At 47.8% G+C, this 21,341-nt stretch overlaps 1 protein-coding gene across 1 annotated transcript; it reads right to left on the bottom strand.

Moving 5' to 3' along the window:
* Positions 1–11: 11 nt before the first annotated feature.
* On the bottom strand, positions 12–10,031 carry LOC122368735 (60S ribosomal protein L4-like). The gene is made up of 5 exons (XM_043342952.1): positions 9,948–10,031; positions 1,607–2,369; positions 1,226–1,376; positions 852–1,008; positions 12–213 (listed from the first exon to the last, which is right to left on the bottom strand). Exons 1-5 carry the CDS (start codon positions 9,948–9,950, stop codon positions 70–72), a joined length of 1,218 nt encoding a protein of 405 aa, XP_043198887.1. The 5' UTR covers positions 9,951–10,031; the 3' UTR covers positions 12–69.
* Positions 10,032–21,341: the final 11,310 nt, after the last annotated feature.

Below are 21,341 nucleotides of genomic sequence, written 5' to 3'. Positions count from 1 at the left end.
AAAACAACAAAAACCGGGCATTATAATATATTGAAAGGCAATGTCTTAGCCTCAGCCGTGGGGACAAGTTTACTTCTTGCCCTTCTTGGCCTTGGACGCGGCAATTTTGGCCTTGACGGCTTCAAGTTTCTTCTTGCCGGCCTCCTGGCGGGCCTGCTTACGCTTCTGTACCTCCTCGTCCACCTTCTTGGGCTTCCGGGAGGCGGCCGCCTTCTGTAATGCCGAGACAGAGGGCCGCACCTTCAGCAGAGGCGACAACGGCAGCCCGAGAGGGCGCCCTCCCCAGGACAGACACAGACCAGACTAATTGACACTGCGGTGAGCGATTTAGCACCGGTCGGCATCTCCCGTGGAACATGCACGCACCCCACAGCTATCGGTCGGTCGGTAACAAGCCCTTCTAAAGACACTCGTGTTCCGTTGGCTTCAGCTGTTTGTGCCATCATAGATAAAAGGACGATGTTGACATACTTCGGGGAGGGCAACTCGTCCCCAAACTAATGATTGAACATGGGGTTGCACCGGTTTACGCCGAGACAACCGTAAAGAAAAACAATGCGGAGAAGATATTTGAGCTTTCCAGTCGTCTTTTTAGGGATCATGGAGTTAAGTAATGCTGAGTTATCGAGAATTCAACTCAGACGCACCCTTGCAGCTGAACCAGCAGACGTCACCATTTTACGTGCTCCGTTAAAAACCTGTGCATTATTGGAAAACGTCGTACCTCACTGATTTTAACATTGCTAGCCAAGGACAGAATGAGACAAGACCAAAAGCTGATGGGCAAAAAGTAAAAAACAAATAAATTCAGGCGATTTCGCGATTTCTCCGAGTGCCGCCGGGTTGCTTACCTTGGCCTTGTCGGCGCGCGCCGCCTTGAGCTCAGTGGCCTTCTTCTCCTCGCCGAGCGCCGCCTGCTTAACGACAGCCGCGTACGGGTTGAGCCGCAGCATGGCGTGCACGTTACGCAGCGGGTTGCGCTTGGACTGCCGCTTGGCCACCACCTTGCTGCGGGCGCAGACAGACGGGAACAGAGCGTCAAACCACGGCGTGGAACTGCTAATGTCGAGGATACGACATGGATACGTCAGAGAGGGCAAGTAAAAGATCGTCAGCCTGCACTGTCGGATAACTTAATCATCAGTTGAGCGGGAAACATGCCACCGGACAGATTGGCCTGACCAGCCACCAGAGTAGCGGCGGAGAGGGAGGAAGGTGAACGTACTTGGGCCTCCTGCAGACGCGCAGGATCTCCGGCGCCTTGAGCAGAGCAGCCAGGTCGGTGTTGGCCATCTTGGTGGAAGGCAGGTTGAAGCCCTTCTTCAGGGTGGAGGGAGCACGCCACGTGCCGTACAGGGAGTCCAGCTTCTTGAAGGCTGTGGATGACATTCAAACAGCATTACATCACGGAAATCAAGCAATGAATAAGAGCAACAGCATATTAATCTCAGAGCTTGTTATCTAATCAAGGTACTCTCATTGGCCCGGACACAAGCGGATATCATCATGTAATTATTATCCCCCCCCCTCCCACTTACGACACCCAATCGCCCATGCAGCATGACAACATCGGACATCCACACTGCGCCCTCCCGGCCCAACGTACCCGACTCGGTCCAGATGGTGAAGCGGCCGACGTGGCCGCCCGGCGCCAGCTTCAGCAGGTTCAGCGCCTCCACGTTGATGGTGTCGATGCCGGGGATGTTGCGGAACGCCAGGCTCAGGCCCTGGTCCTTGGCGAACACCACGATCGGGCCCTTGCGCTGCACGCGGCGCCGGTTGCGCAGCTTTCCCTTGCCGGCACGCGTGCGCTGCGACTTGTACACCTTCTGGATGTCGGGCCAGGAGTTGGTCTGGCGGAGGAAGCTGACCGCCTGCTTGGTGGTGGTGAACTCCTGCACCTTGTCGCTGACCACCAGCGGCACCTCGTTCGTCTCTTGGATCATGTGGCCCTTGGACATGACCAGGCCGGGCACGCCGGTGGCCGCCACCGCCGAGCACACGGCATAGCGCTTCATGTTGACGCTGATCTTGCGGTGCCAGCGGCGCCACTGCTTGGTGGGCGCGAAACGGCGGCCGCCGCGGCACATGTTGCCGAACGCTCCCTGGCCGGAGCGGTGGGTACCGCCGCCGCGCACACGCGGGATACGCGCCACGGCGCGGCCGGTGCCCCACGACTCGGCCGACGTCTGGTGGCCGGCCAGGCGGCTCACGCAGTACGGCTGGCGGGCGTTCTTGGACATGTTCTGGTGGACAAAGTTGACCACGTCGGGCCGGATGGGCGCCCGGAACACGGCCGGCAGAGACACCGTCTGCCCGGTCTTCTCGTTCTTCTCATCGTAGACGGTGATCAGGGGGCGTGCCAACGCCTGCAATGGCACACGCAGCACGGGGGTCAAATGGTGCGTTAAGACTCACGAATCAGTAAGGTCGGCTGGCGGCCAGACTGTATGTACGGATACTCATATCGTCCGCAGAGTGCGACAGCCTTATAAAACAAGCAACCAGAGGTGGACGCCACTACCAACCAACATCTTAGACGTCCACTACCGTTACCTACGCCAAATGGGTAAATGCAAACTGTTACATGTATAGTATGCTATTACTTTTTATTAACCCGCGCAAGACTGCGGTAGTTTTCATAACGCGAGTAACTGGTGGGAGGGGACGGAGCTCTGCAGAGTCCCCCCCCCTCTTATCTTCGAATTCACTGGGCCGATCGTCAAAATTCAACGCCGCCTGATAGCCCTGGAAAAACTGTCGATGGAACCCTAATTTCATTGGCCTCGAGGTGACCCGTGACCGATGAAGTCACAGGTCAGGTTAAAGTAAAAATTATCAGCATTTTGGCTTGTTCACAATTTAGGCGCTGGCCGCCTGCCGCCATCCAAGTCAGATCAGGCTCATTTTTGGTTTACGCATTCCTTGATAGATGCCCCAGATACCCTGAGGGTACCAAAACGCTACAGTAGCTCTATTGGTTCCCGAGTTATGCGTTGGCTTCTTGGAAATTGTCGACATTCGACCTGGAAATCGGCGAAATTTTGCCTTCTATGACCTCTGGTGACCTGACCAAAAGTGCCCGAAGTGATTTCATTATTATTTTTGGCGCTCTTTCGAACGCCGCCTTCCGCGTATCGCTATGTGGCCCAGGAGCCGAGTTAGAAGGGGGGGGGGGGGGGGTGTTCAAACTTCAAACACCCACCCCACCCCCCCACCCCCAGCAGGGCGTGGAAATCCAGGACCCCCAGCCGGGCGCGGGATAACAATAATCACTTAACCCGCGAGTTGCTGGGGGGGGGGGGGGGGCGTTAAACGCCCCCAATTTTTTCGCCGGGCCATAGCATAAAAACGGCGCGCCGCAGGCGCCAAATTTTGGGTACCTGTAGAGAATTGATTGAAGTTTATTGTGACAAAGTTAAAAAAAAAATCGGTCGGAAAATTCTTAAGATATCGAGGTTTTAGTGACGTCATGATTTCTGAGTTTTCGACCAAAACGGCATATGTTCAAAAAATCATATAAAATCACAGAATAGACATACAGACATGCCGTAAACGCCATTAGACAGCCAATACCATGAACAATCACATGGCTATCTTCGATTATTGATTATCTTTCCGCATTTTCCAAAATCTTGAACTGAATCTTGGCAATTTCTCGTGACTACTTCACGACCATGATACATGCATTTCTTAAATTCAACTTTTTGAGCCAAACACGTACACATATGATAAAATGAATGTCACCACCGTGTTCTACGCCCCAAATTACCCATGAACATGTGTCACAGGCTGTGAATATCAGTTTTGATTTTCGGGGATGTGCCTACCCGGTTGACCTGACCTTGACCCTGACCTATGCTTGACTGACCTCTACATGGAGCTGACACTCTTGCAGGCCTTATATATGATGGATTGTGCACCGTTTTGACAGAGTTTATGACGAGAGGCGCCCATTGCAAAGTCCTGAAGTCCATGCTACTGAAAGCCTGATTCAAGGTGTTTGACCTGGCCTTGACCCGACCTGTGACCTCAAAATTCAACTTCAAAGTACTCATCTGAAGCGTCTAGTCGCGTTCTTTCGTTTGCCGCCTCGTGCATTTCGCTGCGCCTATTGGTTCTCGAGTTATCGGCTGGGGGCGTTTAACGCCCCCCCCCCCCCAGCAAACGGTGGGTGGCGAAATACCCCAGCAACTGCCGGGTTAACACATTGCTAAGCCTTCATCCAACTGGGAGTCTGGTGGCTGGACAGTTTTCACTAACTCAGTCGGGAGAGGTTTGGTCAATCGTCGTCATTTTTAGCACGTGCTATTTTAGTCACATGTGCCAAAAAGGCAACGATTCCGTTATTTTTTACACCGACGAAGCCGATTTCACTCCTCAGCGAGAAAATCACGATTTTGGAAAGATAAGCAATAATTTTCGAAAAGAAATGCTGCCACCTGGTGCAAGAAGAAGCCAGCTTTAATATGCCCGTTGTTTGTATGGTAGTTTGTTATGTGGCCTGACATTGGAACTTAACCCGCGCACCGACGGGGGGGGCGGATATCCGCCCCCCCCCCCCCTGAGGTTAGCGGGAAAACCGCGGCGCGTAGCGCCGCGAAATTGGTAACGACTATTCTCTCATCAATTTTACACATGGTGTGCAAGTTTGAACCTCCTAACTTTTAAGGTCAGGTCACCAGGTCACTTTGAATGACCCAACCTCAAGTCACTTTTTTGCAACTTTGTCACCGTGCCAGAGCTACAGTACATGTCGGAGGCCTTTGAAAGTCGCAGGATGTTATTAGGTCATTAGTATCTACAATTTGTATATCTCGGAATTTTGATGTCGGTGACCTAAGGCAGTGTGGCTAAATTCATTTTACGTTAGGGGGAGGATGTAGATAAAAAGGCCGGAAAGGATGTCGTTATTATAATACATTTTGACTTCGACCCTTTTTAAGCACTGTTTTTATACATGTCACGAGAAAATGATGTAGAAACTGAACTTTGAGGGCATTCTGATAGTCGGGATGTTAAATGAGGTTTTTAAGTCGGGTCATATATTTTATCATTTTGGTTATTCGAATGGTTGTCTTGGCGTGTTGTCAGAGTTTGCGAAGTTTGTGTTTCTCTTGCTCCTAGACGTTTGGGTTCGAGGTTGTTATTATAAGTCGTGACTGCCGTGTGGATGTTTTTATTTATATTTTTAGGATGTCATTATGCTTTTCGTTATGGGTGGATTTCCCCGCAACATTACGATTTTGGACACACTGACCTAAGGTCAGGTCAATTTCGCGACCTCCCCATTATAAGTCAATGGGGGAAAAATCAACTCCCTGTTTTTACCACTAAAACGCGTCGGAATGGCCCCATATACCATACATGACTTCATATAAGATCAATCTTCACTACCTTGAGGTCTGTTTTGCTGTTGGGCAGCTGTAAGGTCATGTGACGTCATCAAAGGTCACCAAAGGTTTTTTGCCAATAACTCCGTACAGGAACAAGATACAGCCGCGCGGATGGTCTCATTGTGTTCAGCTCGTCAAGACGCATCGAATGGTATACATGATGACCTCGAGGTCACGTGACCTGAGGTCAACCTTTGACCTTGACCTTTCGAGGTCAACATATATATCATTCGATGCGGATTGACCAGAGGATCACGATGATGCCCTTAGTTTGTTCCTATCTTGACTAATTCGAAAGTTATTCGAGAAAAACTCTCTATATCTAGCGCCGCCATTTTGACTTTTTCGACCCCTGTGACGTTATCTTTGACCTGACCTGAAAATGACCTTAGTAAAAATTGTAGACCTTGTCCGTGCGTATCCGATGCCGTTTACCGCTTGTCGCTATCTTGCTTCGTTCTCGAGATCTCAGGGGGGGGGGGGGCGGTCATCCGCCCCCCCCCCGTCGGTGCGAAGTTGGCGCAGACCCCCGTCAGTGCGCTGGTTAAAATCAGAGCTGGGCGCGTTCCTCGATTTTCGGTAGTGCGTTAGCGTTCCTACGTTCCTCCGCCCGCGGTTAGTGCGTTCCTGGAATAGCGTTCCTCAATTTTTTTCGCTCGGTGCGTTAGCGCTCCTGCGTTCCTCCCTCAAAAATACCGCCGAACCACGCGGCGCGGGCCCAACCAAACACGGGGCGAATCGATCACAGAATACCCAGAATGGCGACGCGGGGCCGAAAAGCAACTCGACATCTCTTTTCCGAATAGAATATCTGAAATACGTTTTACCAATATCATCCGTAGGGTTTTCAACAAAAATACGACCTGCTTAAAAACAATAGTTAAGTTGAAAGATGTATCTAAGTAGGTAAAAGTTATCATATTTACTTTACACATTTAATGCCTGAAACCGAATCGCATAGTAAACATCACCACTAAATCTAAACAAGCCTTCCTTGATTCGACCGACAAGTGGCGCCTCTACCGGCAAACACACGTACTCGAGATTCAAACATTTGACACAGAGGTCATTGGCAGCAATATCCAACAACTCATCTACCTATCTGGGGGTTCTGAGTTCTTGTTACATCGGACAAATTCTAGTTCGGGCACTTTTTTTTCATGGTATAGCAGGGTTCGCACTTCACAAAATGAGGAACGCTTCAAAATTTCGGGTGGTGCGTTCCTCTTACTTGCGTTCCTTTGAAAAAACTTTGCGTTCCTGCGTTCCTAAAAAGGCGGTGCGTACGTACGCAAGAACGCAGGAACGCACTAAAGGAACGCACTTGCCCAGCTCTGCTTAAAATTGAAGCATCCGAAAATGACCGATATTGATCGAAAACATGATGTTGATGAGAAAAAAATAATATGTTAAGCTGAGAGGTCATTTTATTCAGATGCGGTGGCTTACTTCTTGAAATTATTTTTGCTAACTGACGGCCAGGCATCATCCGTCATTACATGGCGATGGTCATTTACAAAAAAAAATTCAAGAAAAAAGCCACCGCATCTGGATGAAACTGCCACCTTGACTTCTTTCAACTTCAACACTTTTTTCATCAAAATTATGTTTTCGATCAATATTGATCATTTTCAGATGCTGCAAATTGAGGTACCAACTTCAGGCCACAAAAAAGGGTCTACATCAGCCATGGACTACCATACAAACAACGGCCATATCAGTAGGCGGAACTATGGTCAAGCGTACCCATTTTCGGGAACGCATTTTCGTTCCCATGTTTGGGAACGATAAACCCAAATATGGGAACGCCATGAAAGCATTATTTAAAACAAGAAAAAGAACTGTTAAATGACGTCCAAAAAATATAAAACGATCGTGAACCGCCTAATATTTGTCTCAATATTGTTGGGAAAGAGTTTGATATTGTAAGGCCCATCGTAGTTTCAAATCGTTCCCCTATTTCTAAAGCAGTCCATCATCCGGGCCGCGAGCCCAAATTTGGGAACGCTCTCGTACACTGGCGCTGCAAGCGTTCCTTATTATGGGAACGGCGTACCCAAAATTGGGAACGATTTCACCGACGCCTTTCAGGGGCTCTTTTCATTAACAAGCATCACGTCCAACGCCGCAAATTATTGTTAACGCAACAATCATCAGATGACCTTTCCGGCAAGACCGTCGCATGTTTCGCCCGGTCTTCTGCGCTTTTATTCCCGTCGATCTCGCAGCGGGCACGCCCCCCTCTGCAGGATTACGTAATTCACAACGCTCAGCGATGTTCAACAAGGTCTTCCATACCTATATCCACCGTCCGCGCCGAGGGTGGAGACATGTCAAGCACCTGTCTGTTTATCACCGATAGTTGACGAGCACAAGGAAGTATCCAAAAATGGGAACGCTGAATATGTTGCACCCTCAAAACACCTAGTCCCAATGAAAATCTAGTTTTTTCCTTTCTTAATGAGAGTAAGTGGCAAAAGGCCTGGTAGGATGGGCACGAGGAATGATCGAAATCAGCATAAAAATTATAAATAAGCCACACAGAGCGACCTATATAAGAGAAAATTCCCCCAAACGATCATGCTTAGAAACACGGAAGACAAAAACCACGCTCATGACGCTCCTTATAAAACAACGCTAAACAGCTAGCATCCAAATAAAATATGTCTTTCAGGGCTGATAAAATACAGCTGAATAATTTTCGAACACTTAAACTGAGTTTACAACAGTAGTTCGGTAAAATCACGCACGTTCTACGCGGTCGTCCGCCTCGACACCAAATGTCAACAATATTACCTGGGGACTGTCCGCGTGTTCGCTTGCATATGTCAGCATCTGGTGTCGCTAGTATGAAACTTCATAACCAGGCGAAAATTATTATACTTGACCTCAAAATGTAAAAAACGCTTCATTTTCCTTAAAATTGCATGTTAAATGTAGTATAACCCATGTTTTCACCATTCCGTCATTTCAAAAAATCATTAAAAATGTCATTCAACGGTCAATTTCCTTGTTCAACGGTCAGATTAAAGATAATTTTATAGAGACTTAGCAGATACTTAAATTAGTGTGCACTTTTTTTAGACGCGATGCACTAATGAGTTTTAATGGGCGAACGGCCGAAAAATTACCTTCCGTTCTCATAAATGGGAATGCCCGTTCCCATATTTGGGAACTCCGTTCCCAAAAATGGGATCGTTCCTATATTTGGGTACTCATGACCATAGTTCCACCTACTGATATTAAAGCTGGATTATTCACATAAATACCAATTATTCTTCTTGCACCAGGTGGCAGCACTTCTTTTCCAAAATCAGTGCTTGTATTTCCAAAATAGTGATTTCCTGGCTGAGGAGTGAAATCAGTCGGGGAAACTATGGCAAAATCTGCCATTTTTAGCAGTCTGCTATTTTTAACAGAAATCTGCCAAAAATGGGTACACATGTGGCGTCATCGTACCCAATTATAGCAGATTTGGGTGCAGCCCCATACAAAAGCAGATCTGCACCCTAATTGAAGCAAATGCGCATCAAATGCCTGGCAGGTTCATGATGAGAATAGTGCTGAGAATGTCCTCTGATATTTTTGTTCAGATCCGACTATTTTCAAATTCATCATTTAAAAATAGTCGGATCTGAACAAAAATATCAGAGGACATTCTCAGCACTATTCTCATCATGAACCTGCCAGGCATTTGATGCGCATTTGCTTCAATTAGGGTGCAGATCTGCTTTTGTATGGGGCTGTACCCAAATCTGCTATAATTGGGTACGGTGACGTCACATGCGTACCCATTTTTGGCAGATTTCTGTTAAAAATAGCAGACTGCTAAAAATAGCAGATTTTGCCATAGTTTCCCCGACTGAAATAGGCGGCATTAGTAGAGCAGACGTCACACGAAGGTTTTCCAACCAAGGAGAGGCGCTGTAGGTTTGAGGTTTGTAGGTTGTAGGGTAGGTTTTTAGGATGTAGGTTTGTAGATTAGGTTAGGTTTGTCTAGGTTTTGTTAGAAAGAAGTGCCTCCAGGCATAGCGCCTCTCCTTAGTTGGAAAACCTTCGTGGGACGTCCGCTCTACTAATACCAAATAGGCTTCACGTTGCCAAAAATAGCTGATATCTTGTCATTTTTGGCAAATGGTTGCCAAAAATGGCATGTGCTAAAAATAACAACGATTGACCAAACCTCCCCCGACTGAACATATGCATGAAAACTGCTAAGTGATTACCTTCAGTATAAGGTTCGCAAGAACATTACCCAAACATCTGTCTACAAAACATGGAAATCATGTAATGCATTCAGAAGTCAAAATTTAGGTCGTGAGAAGTAGCTTTAATGAAAATACGGCGACTTGCTCTCATGATTCCTGTTAAAAGCCCATACAAAACGCATAGGTAACCTAACCCGACGCATGCGGCGAGACGGGTGACAGACCGCCACTCATTTACTGCTCCCCAGAGAAATAATTTGCTTTCGTGTTCATGGCACTTCAGGGGAATAATCATCTGAGCAATAATTAATCCAACCAGACCCAGAATCCGATCAAAACTCACCATGCTGAACAGTTCACTGGGGACACCCCGCCCCCAAACGCGTCGAAACGGAAAAGGAAGTGAAAGAGCTAGTGTTGTGAGAAATCAGAAAATATTTTTTTAGTTAAAAGGAACATGGATTTAAGACTTGTTAGCTTAAAAAGTATAAATGCCTTTTTCAATAAAAGCAAGACAAATTGTTTGCCAGACACAAGTTGGAAATCGAGGCACTGAAAAGTGATGTTTGCTCCTCTCAGCACTAGGAAATAGTTAGCCAATTTAAAACTTTTCGTCTTTGGCACGAAGTGAAAGAAGAATTGTGGCAATTTTCATCATAAGAATGTATTGCCACGAGCCCAGATACCCTAAAATGAAACTGATAGCTAGTTTTAAAGTCAACCAAGGTCAAATTTGACCTTTTAGACTGATGTCAGTTGCTGCCGCTGGTCTTGTTAGTTGCCCGCTAAATGGGATGGGGGTGAGACTAAATGCTTACTTCGAAATCTAAGCTGTGTTGCGGCATTGGCGGTTATGTGCGGCGTGTATGCCGCATGATTAGTAAGCGGCGACCACTAAATTAAAGACTTAAACGCTCCAACCTGTTTTCAATGAATAACACTGCATACCAAAAATGCCAATCGCTCTCGTCATAAGATATTTAGATTTAAATAACTAAGTTATCTGCATCATCATTTTGAACCAAATTAATGCTTTCAACTTAGTACTCACTCATTCCTTCCTTCGTTGGCTCCAAACAGTCTTTCGATTGTCTGGAAATCGTATGCCAAATCCGGCACCTATATACGACTGGTGCATATAAAGGCCGATGTAAGAATTTCAATAGGCTCTCGCATGCGATTTCCTGGCTACCCAAAAAGTCTGTTTCAGTCATGCTATCAAAACATGGTATGTCAGCCCTGTCACCAGCTTATGACTGCTCTGCTTGTAGTGCCCCTGACCGTCACCGACTCCCTTCCCTCCTTAAAAGCCTAGTTTCCATCCATCATCTCTACTAGATTTAGGTGATGCTCCGACAAATTCACAAACAAGACCGAACTTGTTCGGAGTTCGGACTGTGAGTTAACCCTCGCCCTTTAGGGGGGGGGGGGTCGAACGGACTCCCCTCGGTTTTTCGCGAATAACTCGCGTAAAAAGCGGCCGATCACGACGTAACTTTTAGTACCCTCGCGTTGATCAATTTTACACCTACCCTGAAAATTTCATGACCCTGACGCAAATAACCCTTGACCTGTGACCTACTTTTCGAGACCATGTTTGGCCGGAACCGCGATTCAGCGTATGTCGGCTCGCATTAGCAGCGCGTTTGCAGTCTTTTCGTGGTTTCAAGCGTTCAAACATGTGATATGATCTTGCCCCCATGCATTAGGGTGGGTGTCAAGGTCATCTGAAGGTCAGGTCAGGTCACTGACCTTTGGTGACCTCGGTTCACTTTTTCGAGTTTGACATGTTTCTAGACCAGTTTTTCGAGCTGAATTCGAATTTAGCAACCACATGAACGTTTACAAAGTAGTTTTGGTGCCTTCGTAACATGCTACGAGGCTGTCAGAGGTGGTTGACACCTACTACAAATACCCGGCAGGACCTCTACTGGTTGACCTGACCTGACCTGACCCGACCTGGCCTAAATGAATGAAGACATCATCTGTGATCAAAACTAGCATGATATTCGTGATCAGCACCCCGAAAAACCCCATAGCAGCCACACTACGACGTTCTAACAGGTCCTGATTTTCCCGCCTTTTGGGTCATTGACCTGACCTGGAAGGTCAACCGATGACCTAGGACCTTAAAATTGGGTATCATCGGCTTCCTCTCGTCACGGGCAACACGCTCGTTTTTTTCCGCGAAGCTCTAGCTTGATCAGGAGCGAAACGGCAAGGGGTTATACCTTATACGTTCGCAGCTGGAAAAACACCAATACGGGCGAGGGTCAAGTTGAAAGTATTAATTTGGTTCAAAACGATGATGTAGATAAGTTAGTTATATAAATCTAAATATCCTATGACGAGAGCGATGGACATTTTTGGTATGCAGTGTTATCCATTGAAAACAGGTCAAAGCTATTGAGTTTTTAATTTAGTGGTCGCCGCTTACTAAGCATGCGGCATACACGCCGCACATAACCGCCAATGCCGCAACGCAGCTTAGATTTCGAAGTAAGCATTTAGTCTCACCCATGGGATGGCAGTATCTGGAAGAATCTAGGGCGGTACTACCTACTACCTGTTGAACTGCGTCACTTCACCTCCACCCACCATGAAAAATTAGGATCCACCTGCAGAGCAGACCTGTTGCCTGCATTAAAGGAAATAGTTCACATTTTAACATGGGTTTTGAACTGGAATAGCAGTTCCGTAGCTTGGGCTGAGACGAGCATAAATCAGGAGCTTTTACAGCCCAACGATCACCCTAGGCAAAGATATTCTATTTTTCGTCCCGAAAAAGGTGTCTTGCGTTGAGGATGTGTGCCTTGCATATATTTGCATCCAGTATGAAACGAGCATGGGTCCCGAAAATTCTTCAGAAACTAGAGAAATTATCTACGAGAACTCTAGAGAAATTCTCGTACTGATCAATAAGGACATTCAGGGGAACATTATCGCCCTTGCCAGTAAAACTAGTAAAAGGGCTAACTTTGCATGGTTCTTTAATCCTTAATGCATTATTTCACGCACTGGCGGATCCAGGGTTTCAGCGCGGGGGGGGGGGGCATACCAGGTCACGGAGCCAAACCTTCTCCTAGGGTACCCCCAAATCCTGTCTTCTCATCGGATTTAGGCCACTTATTTTTCGTCATAGCCGTGATACGATAGTTTTTTCTTAAAAAAAAAAACAAATGGTAGGCCACCTGGGCCCTGTTTCACCGGTGATAGCAACACGCTGCTATTACACGTGGGGCGTTCCACGACAAATCGACAAATAAAAAATTAAATTTGCACCCTCATATTTTATTTTGGTGTAAGGGGGTGTGATGGGCGGGGAAGCCAGCTGTGACAAGGATTTTTTTCTTCGAACAACGGTTTCCGAGATATAGCCTCGGGCAATTCCAGCAGGTCGCGCTGCAGCCCTATGTTTGGCGGCCTATAACTCAGAAACTATTGGTTTTCTACGATAAAAACTTTATATGGTTCAACTCACAATCAGCCAACAAACATTTTGGCTATCTCGCATTTTCAATTTTTGAAAATTTTGATCACGTGACCTTTTGACCTATTTTTCGAAGAGTGACCTTGATATTTTCCCCACTGAAAGTTGTAATTTTGTCTGATGACGATTAAAGCCTTATCAATTGTCATTCATATGCGAAAGTAAAAAAGTGGATATCGCCCTGCGTTGACCTCAGGTCAGGTAATTTTTATGACCTGTCTATTATAACGAGCGGGAGCGACAGCGAGATCTCGAGAATAAAGCAAGATAGCGACAAGCGGTAAACGGTGCAGGGTACAAATGGATAAGGTCTATAATTTTTACTGAGGTCATTTTCAGGTCAGGTCAAAGATGACGTCACACTTGCCGGCCTATCTTGCCGGCCCTCACTTGCCGGCCCTCACTTGCCGGCCTATCTTCAGGAGCCCTGTGGAGTCCTTATAGATCGGCATGGGACTCTCAGGCGTCGCTGCAGCGACGCCTGAGGGCTCTCATGGGAGGACTCCCTGGGAGCCCTCAGAGTCACCAGTGTGGGGCCCACAGAGTTGCAGGTAAGTAGCCGTCAGATGCGCTTGTGTAAAACCTTCAGAGGCGCCAGTGTGGGGCCCTCAGAGCCGCCGCCGATGTAGGGCCTTAAGAAACATTGGTGTTAGTCCCTCAGATTGGTGGTATTGGGCTCTCAGAGGCGCCGGTGTGAGGCCCTCACAGGCGCCGTTATGGGCCCTCAGAGACACTGGTGTGAAGCCGTTCCATGCGGGTATGGGTCAGGACCCTAATTAGAGCTGAGCTGACGCTTAATGGGTCAGCAAGAGCACTCAGAGGCCAGCACAGGGCTATCAGAAGTCGGAGTGGGGCCGTTATGGAGATGTGTGATGTGTGGCGACTCAGGAGCCCGTGTCTCCGTGAGGTGCTCTCACGAGTCCTGCGGGTCTTATATCAGTCGAAATGAGGCACGCTTGGACCCTGAGCGGCCACTAATTGGCACTGCAGGGCCTCTCGGGCCCATAGGGCACCATGCATCTAATGAGGCGGCACGCGCCCCTTGTGTCCCCCCCCCCCCTTACGCTGCGCTGGCTGCGGCCATACAGGTAAATCGTATTCTAACCGTCCCTATTCCCAAGCATAGGTGGCGGCCGATTCCTGGCTTGCGCAATATGACTGCCGTCGTTACGCAATACGGTCAATAGGGTTGAAGCGGCATTGCTCCCTTGTGGTAAGAAGCAACATATTTTTAGACAAAATAAAGGCAATGACAACTAAATTAAAATATAACTAAAATACTAAAACGACTCTGATCACAAAAGTACCTAGTTACTAGGAAGGCTTTCTAATCAATTTTTATTTAGTTCCTCGTTATAGGCGTAAGAAGTGTACAGGGTGTCCCATAAGTTCGTTCTCACCTTTTATTTGCATGTAAAACATAGTACATTGCGTTTTGATATGTTTATAACCCCTCAATGTGCTCCCCATTTCATAGGCAAACACGTGATGACATGCTGCGACATGCCAACCGGCATGTTTGGCAGCATAGCAGGCTTGAAGTTAGCCCAGACTGACTTGGCATGCGCCGTGAGCTCCTCAATGCTGGAACACCGCTTCGCTTCGACGAGCCTCGATTTCAATATTCCCAACACATTTTTATGAAATTTGGATCCGATGAGTTGCCTGGGATGTGATCTTGCCACACACGCCTATCACAGTCTCCTGGCACTGCTTTTATGCTTTGCTTGACCTCTGCACTGATGCACTGTCTTGCTTGAAGATGGGCCTACGACCTCCCGGATGCCATTTTCTTCTAAAAAAATGTGGTCATACTTGCGGTTCGAGTTAAGCTAGAAAGCTGAAACTCCTCCTAGATCTTCTTGGAGAAGCATTCTGCGTCCCAAGACTGTTTCTGGAGCATCAATCGCAACGTGATCAGTGTCTGGACGCATATTACTCCACATTACCGTGACCCTGGCCTTATGCATAGGAATAAAGCTGGATGACACAAAGGCCTTTTCCGTCGCCCATATGGGACCGTTTTGGGGTTTGGACGGGTGTTTTATCTCGAGCACGGACTAGGTAGTCCAGATGACCACATTGATGTTATCGGCCCTCCAGTTTTTTTAGCCTCAGGCATAACGAAACACATGTTTGGCCATTTTAAGACGTTTTTGACTGTTTTGAGCCCTCCAGTAAGTAGAGCTTAAGTGACCTTGAGTTAGGTACCCCGAAATGATACTCTTAGACAGCTGGCAATGCATCCTGAAAAGCCTGTTTACCAACTTTCTAACGCTAAGACCTTTTGACGGCCATTTTGGCGCCACACAGTTTTGGCCACATGGCTCACTCGTGAAAGCTGACAAAAAAAGAGCATAAACTTGCAGCGATTGACTCCCGACAAATCATCGGCGTCACTTGTTGACTGTGCGTCCAGTTAGCGACAGACATTGGCTACATACTGGATGGCCTCAATCACCCTCAACCGTCGTGAATGGCCCAGTGCGGTCTAAATACCGAGACGTTCCCGTATCAGAGACCTCTATGTTGCGGCGTAAGCCGTCTCCAAAGGAAGTGAACTCTCTGGCAAAAAATATTTTGTCTAGACGAATTATTTACCGAGGAGCACATTCACAGTTGCCATGGCAACCCCAAAAGCTCAGTTACAAAATAAATTAAGCGTGGCTTTAAATAAGAGAGCCTCTAAAAGAAAAATTTAGGTGAGAAGGAACTTATGGGACACCCTGTAAGTCTGAATGGGGGGGGGGGGGCATACTTGTACTGAATGCCCCTCAGGCTCCTGTCCGGGGGGCATATGCCCCTAACCTATTAATTTGAGGACTCGTTTTAGGGCCTTGGGCGGGCGGGCGGGCGGATGGGGTCTGGGGAGACAGATAGACGGACGGACGAACATACGGAGAGACGGATGGACGGACGGACGGAGAATGGAGAAACGGACGGATGGATGGACGGACTGAGAGACGGAAGGGCGGACGGACGGACGGAGAGACGGACAAAGAGATGGACAGACGGACGGGTAGAGAGAGAGAGAGAGAGAGAGAGAGAGAGAGAGAGAGAGAGAGAGAGAGAGAGAGAGAGAGAGAAAGAGAGAGAGAGACACACAGAGGGAGAGAGAGAGAGAGAGACACAGAGAGAGAGAGAGAGACACAGAGAGAGAGAGAGACACAGAGAGAGAGAGAGAGAGACACAGAGAGAGAGAGAGAGAGAGAGAGAGAGAGAGAGAGAGAGAGAGAGACACAGAGAGAGAGAGAGAGAGAGAGAGAGAGAGAGAGACAGAGAGAGAGAGAGAGAGAGAGAGAGAGAGAGAGAGAGAGAGAGAGAGAGAGAGAGAGAGAGAGAGAGAGAGAGAGACTGAGAGAGACTGAGAGAGACTGAGAGAGACTGAGAGAGACTGAGACAGACTGAGAGAGACTGAGAGAGACTGAGAGAGACTGAGAGAGACTGAGAGAGAAAGATAGAGAAAGAGAGAGACTGAGAGAGAAAGATAGAGAAAGAGAGAGAAAGAGAGAGAGAGAGAGAGAGAGAGAGAGAGAGAGAGAGAGAGACTGAGAGAGACTGAGAGAGACTGAGAGAGACTGAGAGAGAAAGAGAGAGAGAGAGAGAGGGGGGGTGAGAGAAAGGAGGATAAGACTAATGAAGGAAAAGGAAAAGACTAACAGAGACTTCAGGGAAGACGGCAAGGAGACTGATACCTACAGAGAGGAACAGTAGCGGCGGAACACTTTCAATTAAGGAGGGGGGGGGGGGGCACTGCCAACTTTTGGTCCCATTCTTTCCATGCAACGCCCATAGGGCTAATGTTAAAATGCCAAAATCAAAGGGGGGGACGGTGCCCCGGTGCCCTCCCCGTTCCGCCGCCTATGGAGAGGAAAGATGAGTGAGCAAGGGATTTGAGAGATAGGTAAAGAGACAGGGGAGAAATGAGATTTTATTGCTCCGCTCCTAATAACACTTCCTAAAATAAAATATAATTGGCCGTAATTATCGAATAAGAATCGGAAATTGTCAATTGAACGTCTGATTCGCTTACATCAATCGATAATCCGCCCTATACCATGTTTGACATGTTTGCAGTTTGCACCAAAGCCAGCTTGCAGGCTATAGCCTATACATCGAGGCAGTGGTATATACTATACATCCCGGTGAATTCCTGCATATAGCCGAGACCTCCGGCGGTATTTTCCCACGATCAGCCGGATTTCAAAGTCGTGTATTTTTCGTCCATGGCAGGCGGCCGGCGCAATCTCGGGGAAAGAGGCGCTCCAGTAACAAAAGCACGAGCAGATCGCCCAAATGCCGGTGGCCGCGATAATTTCTCTAGTTTCTGAAGATTTTTCGGGACCCATGCTCTTTTCATACTGGATCGCGGTGCCTTACAGAAACTGAAAAGTTCTTCCTATATCAAAATATAGAAAATCATCTTTTGTTATAAAAAGGTTTTATTTTCTTTGCTGATCATTTTGAACATAAAAAATCATAAATCCATTGCAAAAAAAATAATTTCGTGAAAGTGAACTATTTCCTTTAAGGCGGCCCATAAGAGTTCATAAGATAGGTAAGTACAGCCCTCTGCAGACTGTGTGGTAGGTATTTTTTTTCGACAAAACCGGGAATAACGCGAATACTATGCTATCGGCCACTCGGAAATCGTAACAGCAGGATGGGCGAGACTCCGCAGCTTAGATTGGCATCATCACCGTATGCATTTTCCATCCAGTTTGGCAACAAAACCCAAAAGTTTATATTGCCCCAAAACGAACTTTTACATTTTGTTGCCATGGCCTAACGGCACGGCATGGCCCAATAGAACTCTCAGAGCCTGGAATAAAACCTTGAATAGGTCGACAGTGGGGCCACACGATGTCGGTTTGGATTTTGGGTCCTCATAAACCAATATTGTCTCTCACGCTGCTGTGTTGCCTTCAGACCGGCAAGAGAACCTAAGACATGGTCTATGCATGTCGACTATGGTCATCAGGCCGGGCCGCCGGCGTTTCGATGTGGAGTCCTCATTCTCCACTCTCCAAGGACCGATATGGGCCATCAAAAGTCTGCGTGGTTGTGGGCCGCCGGAGTCTTGAAGGGCTCTCAGGACTCAGATGACTGTGGTGTAGTGCCGTGCTGTGTAACTGTATACTACACTGTAGAGTCCACAGAGACCGATATGACTCCATAGGCGATCAACACGTGGCACTGCCGCACTGTCTGAACTCTGAAGCCGGCGTGGGGTCCTTTCATGTTGGTAGGCTCGCCAAATTCTCTCAAATTTCATTGAAGCACTCGACTCTGACTGACAACGGGATTGGTGTTGGAATCAGTCGTCAATGAAATTTTAACACTTCTCATGTGTAGATGAAGCAGCACACTTTTCCTTAACCTTCGCCGCAGTGGGGGGCGGGGGGGCATATGTTACCACCCTGTCGCGTTTTTTGCGTGTGAATAAAACACCGCGGCGCGGAGCGCTGCGCCGCTTGGTATAGCTTTTTGTACATCAATTTTAGACAACATGTGAAATTTTTGACCCCAGGTCATGTCAGGTCAGGTCACCAGGTCAAGGAGACTGACCAAGCCTAAAAAACTTTGCAATCATGTCCAGCCTGCAGTGTTTGTCAGAGAGGTTTTCAACTTGGTGGATTGCATGATGTTATGGGCGCCTAAAATTTGTATATCTCGTATTTTTTCTATCCGTGACCTAAGGTCAGGCCAGGTGGCGTGACCTTACCATTATAAGTCAATGGAAAAAAATGAAAATGCCTCTATGTAGATCCATGTGTACGCATAGGTACGACAGTCCAAATATTTCAGAATCACAACGATTTGGACCACCCGTGACGACCAAGGTGTCTTTTTTGCTGATAGCCTCTAGAAAGGTCATCCGAAGTCATTTGAGGCTACAAACATATTTTTGCCAATAACTCTCGATTGGAAAGAGATAGAACGCTGGGGATGGCCTCATTGTGTCTGTCTTGTTGAGACGCATCGACTAATATGCAACATGACCTTTTCCGGTCAAGTCATGACCTTAACCCGAGGTCAAATTTTCAAGTTGACCTTTCAAGGTCAAATTATAGTTCATTCGACACGTCTCGGCGAGGGGAACACGATTCTGACAGTATAAATGTCGTGTTTTTTTTTTGTCAAAAGTTATTGTCGAAAAACACTTTTCGTAAAAACAGCTATTTTTGGAGTTTTTGCCCTCTGGAGGCTAAACCGTTGACCTGGGGTCAATTTTGATTATGACCTTATCAAAAGAAGAGTTCAAAAGCTATCGATTGCTTTCCATGCGTTTTTCTAGCTATCATAGTTCCTGGGATAACGGCATGTTTTCTGAAAAATATAATGACAATTGGCAAATTTTGACCTTTGATGACCTCTGGTGACCCCAATATTGCTCTAAGATGAAAAATGACTGAAATACTTGCAAACGTACGCATTGAGAGCTATCGACTGCTTTTTACAATTACCGCGTCTTTCTAGCCCTCTTAGTTTTTGAGTTAGAGGTGGGTGGTAACATATGCCCCCCCCCCCCACTATGGCGAAGTTGGTTGAGACCGCCACTGGGGCGCGGGTCAAATAAAAGCTAGTCGCGATCTCTTTTGAATGAAACTTCGGTTTTTATCATTTTTCTTGTTTTGACAATGAAACACTGGGTCCTATATGTGATCCGTTTGGCACTTTTGACATTTTAGCAGTTGTTTATAAGTAGGGCTTCCACCTTTCGATTAAAATGTATATCTCTTTGCTTCTTTGCTTTCAAATTCAAAAAATTGGTGCCGAGTGTCCCGTTGAGAAAAGGGCAATGCAGGACTCGTCCCGTTTTGTCACTTGAACTCTCTCTCCCTCACTCACAACTAACTGCACACACAGGAATCTAACACCGGGCCGGGCGACTACCGCCTCTGGCTCGAAGCCACCGCCCGGAGACAGTGTCGACTGCCGAGGCTGACGGCCGCTGGGGTCAGGCGCTCCGCCAATCAGCGTCCAGGATCGCTGTCTGCCTGCCGACCGCCGAGCGCATGTCACGTGAGACGGGAGGGGGGGGGGGAAGGAGCGAGGGAGGTGTCTGCTGGATTCAGCAGAAGCGCAGTGTTGGCGTAGGGGGTGAGGATTGCGGGTTGTGCGGGAGGTGTTGTGACGCAGTGGATATGGCGATTGACTTCGTGTGGATTTGCTGAATGCTGTTCCAAGTGTTGGTGAAATATTTCAGATTTCAATTTTATCCTGATCCAAGTGCTGAGGTTTGTGTAGAACTTATAATTATGGCGCGGCTTCTGGTGGGAACTAGAAAGCCAGAACCGTCTAATTCTACTCATGCAGCAGGGTGATAATGTCAAGCCATCCAGACAACTGAAGAGAGAACTGAACTGCCGATGGCACCGACGCAGCTGGACAGCTGGACTCATCACGGTGACGTACCGAATTCGCATTTATATTTTGCATCGCTCTCTCCCCACTCTCTATGTCTCCCTCTACCTTCATCTCCTTGAGCCTTCGTCTTTTGCACCCATACACTGTCCCCTCTTCTGTTCCGTGTTTCAGATGTTCCACCTTCGACAGCCCACCGTGACCGGATCACCATTCTGTATCGCCCCTCACTCTGCCCTCCCCCTCCCCTGCCTCGCTCTGCCCTTCCCCTCCCCCGCCTCATGCCGCCATCCCTCACCCCATCGGCCTCATGCACACATGCGCTGCGCACCAGTTCATTAACTTCCGTACGCATGACATTGGCCGTGTCTGTCGTTTGAATTTCACCTTGCATTCGCAACTTGACATATTCAGTGTCGTGGGCCCGCGTGAGATGAGTAACGATGCGTGGGTGGGATGCTGCCGATGCCCCCTCCTGTGAGGACTGCGTACGCGTAGCAGCATTGAAGAGGCGGGAGGGGGAGGCGTCATCACCAGCGGCGCTGAAGTGATGCATGAAGCGGCTGCTGGTCGCTCGACTATGGAGCGCCGTTTGACGTGTGAGCGGGCCCGTGGGATGGTTAAAACGGCGATGACGGTGCCTCGGTGGTCTCGCACCAGTGTAGGAAAATTGCGGAATATCGCTGTTTTAGAGACGTGCCAGTCCCTCGGCAGAAATGGCGGCCCTGTTTCCACTGCGACGAGTGAAGGAGAGTTGCTGGCTCTCCAGTAACTTACCAGGTCTTGGAATTATACGCAGTGCACAGTTTTACTTTTTTCATTTTCGGTAAAAATGGTTATTGCAACGCCCGCAGCTTGCCAAAAAGGATAAAAATCAGT

Source organism: Amphibalanus amphitrite, unplaced genomic scaffold (assembly GCF_019059575.1).
Source record: "Amphibalanus amphitrite isolate SeventyFive unplaced genomic scaffold, NRLGWU_Aamphi_draft 000032F_arrow, whole genome shotgun sequence".
Lineage (NCBI taxonomy): Eukaryota > Metazoa > Arthropoda > Thecostraca > Balanomorpha > Balanidae > Amphibalanus > Amphibalanus amphitrite.
The sequence above is the reverse complement of the archived record's forward strand: the minus strand, read 5'-3'. Positions and strand labels throughout refer to the sequence as shown.

Bases quoted from the DNA above. Each gene is read 5' to 3' on its own strand.
- LOC122368735 (XM_043342952.1), bottom strand. The intron at 1,377-1,606 runs GTACGTTGGGCC...TGTCATCCACAG, and splicing joins CACCATCTGGACCGAGTCGG to CCTTCAAGAAGCTGGACTCC. The intron at 1,009-1,225 runs GTACGTTCACCT...CTGCGCCCGCAG, and splicing joins CGCGTCTGCAGGAGGCCCAA to CAAGGTGGTGGCCAAGCGGC.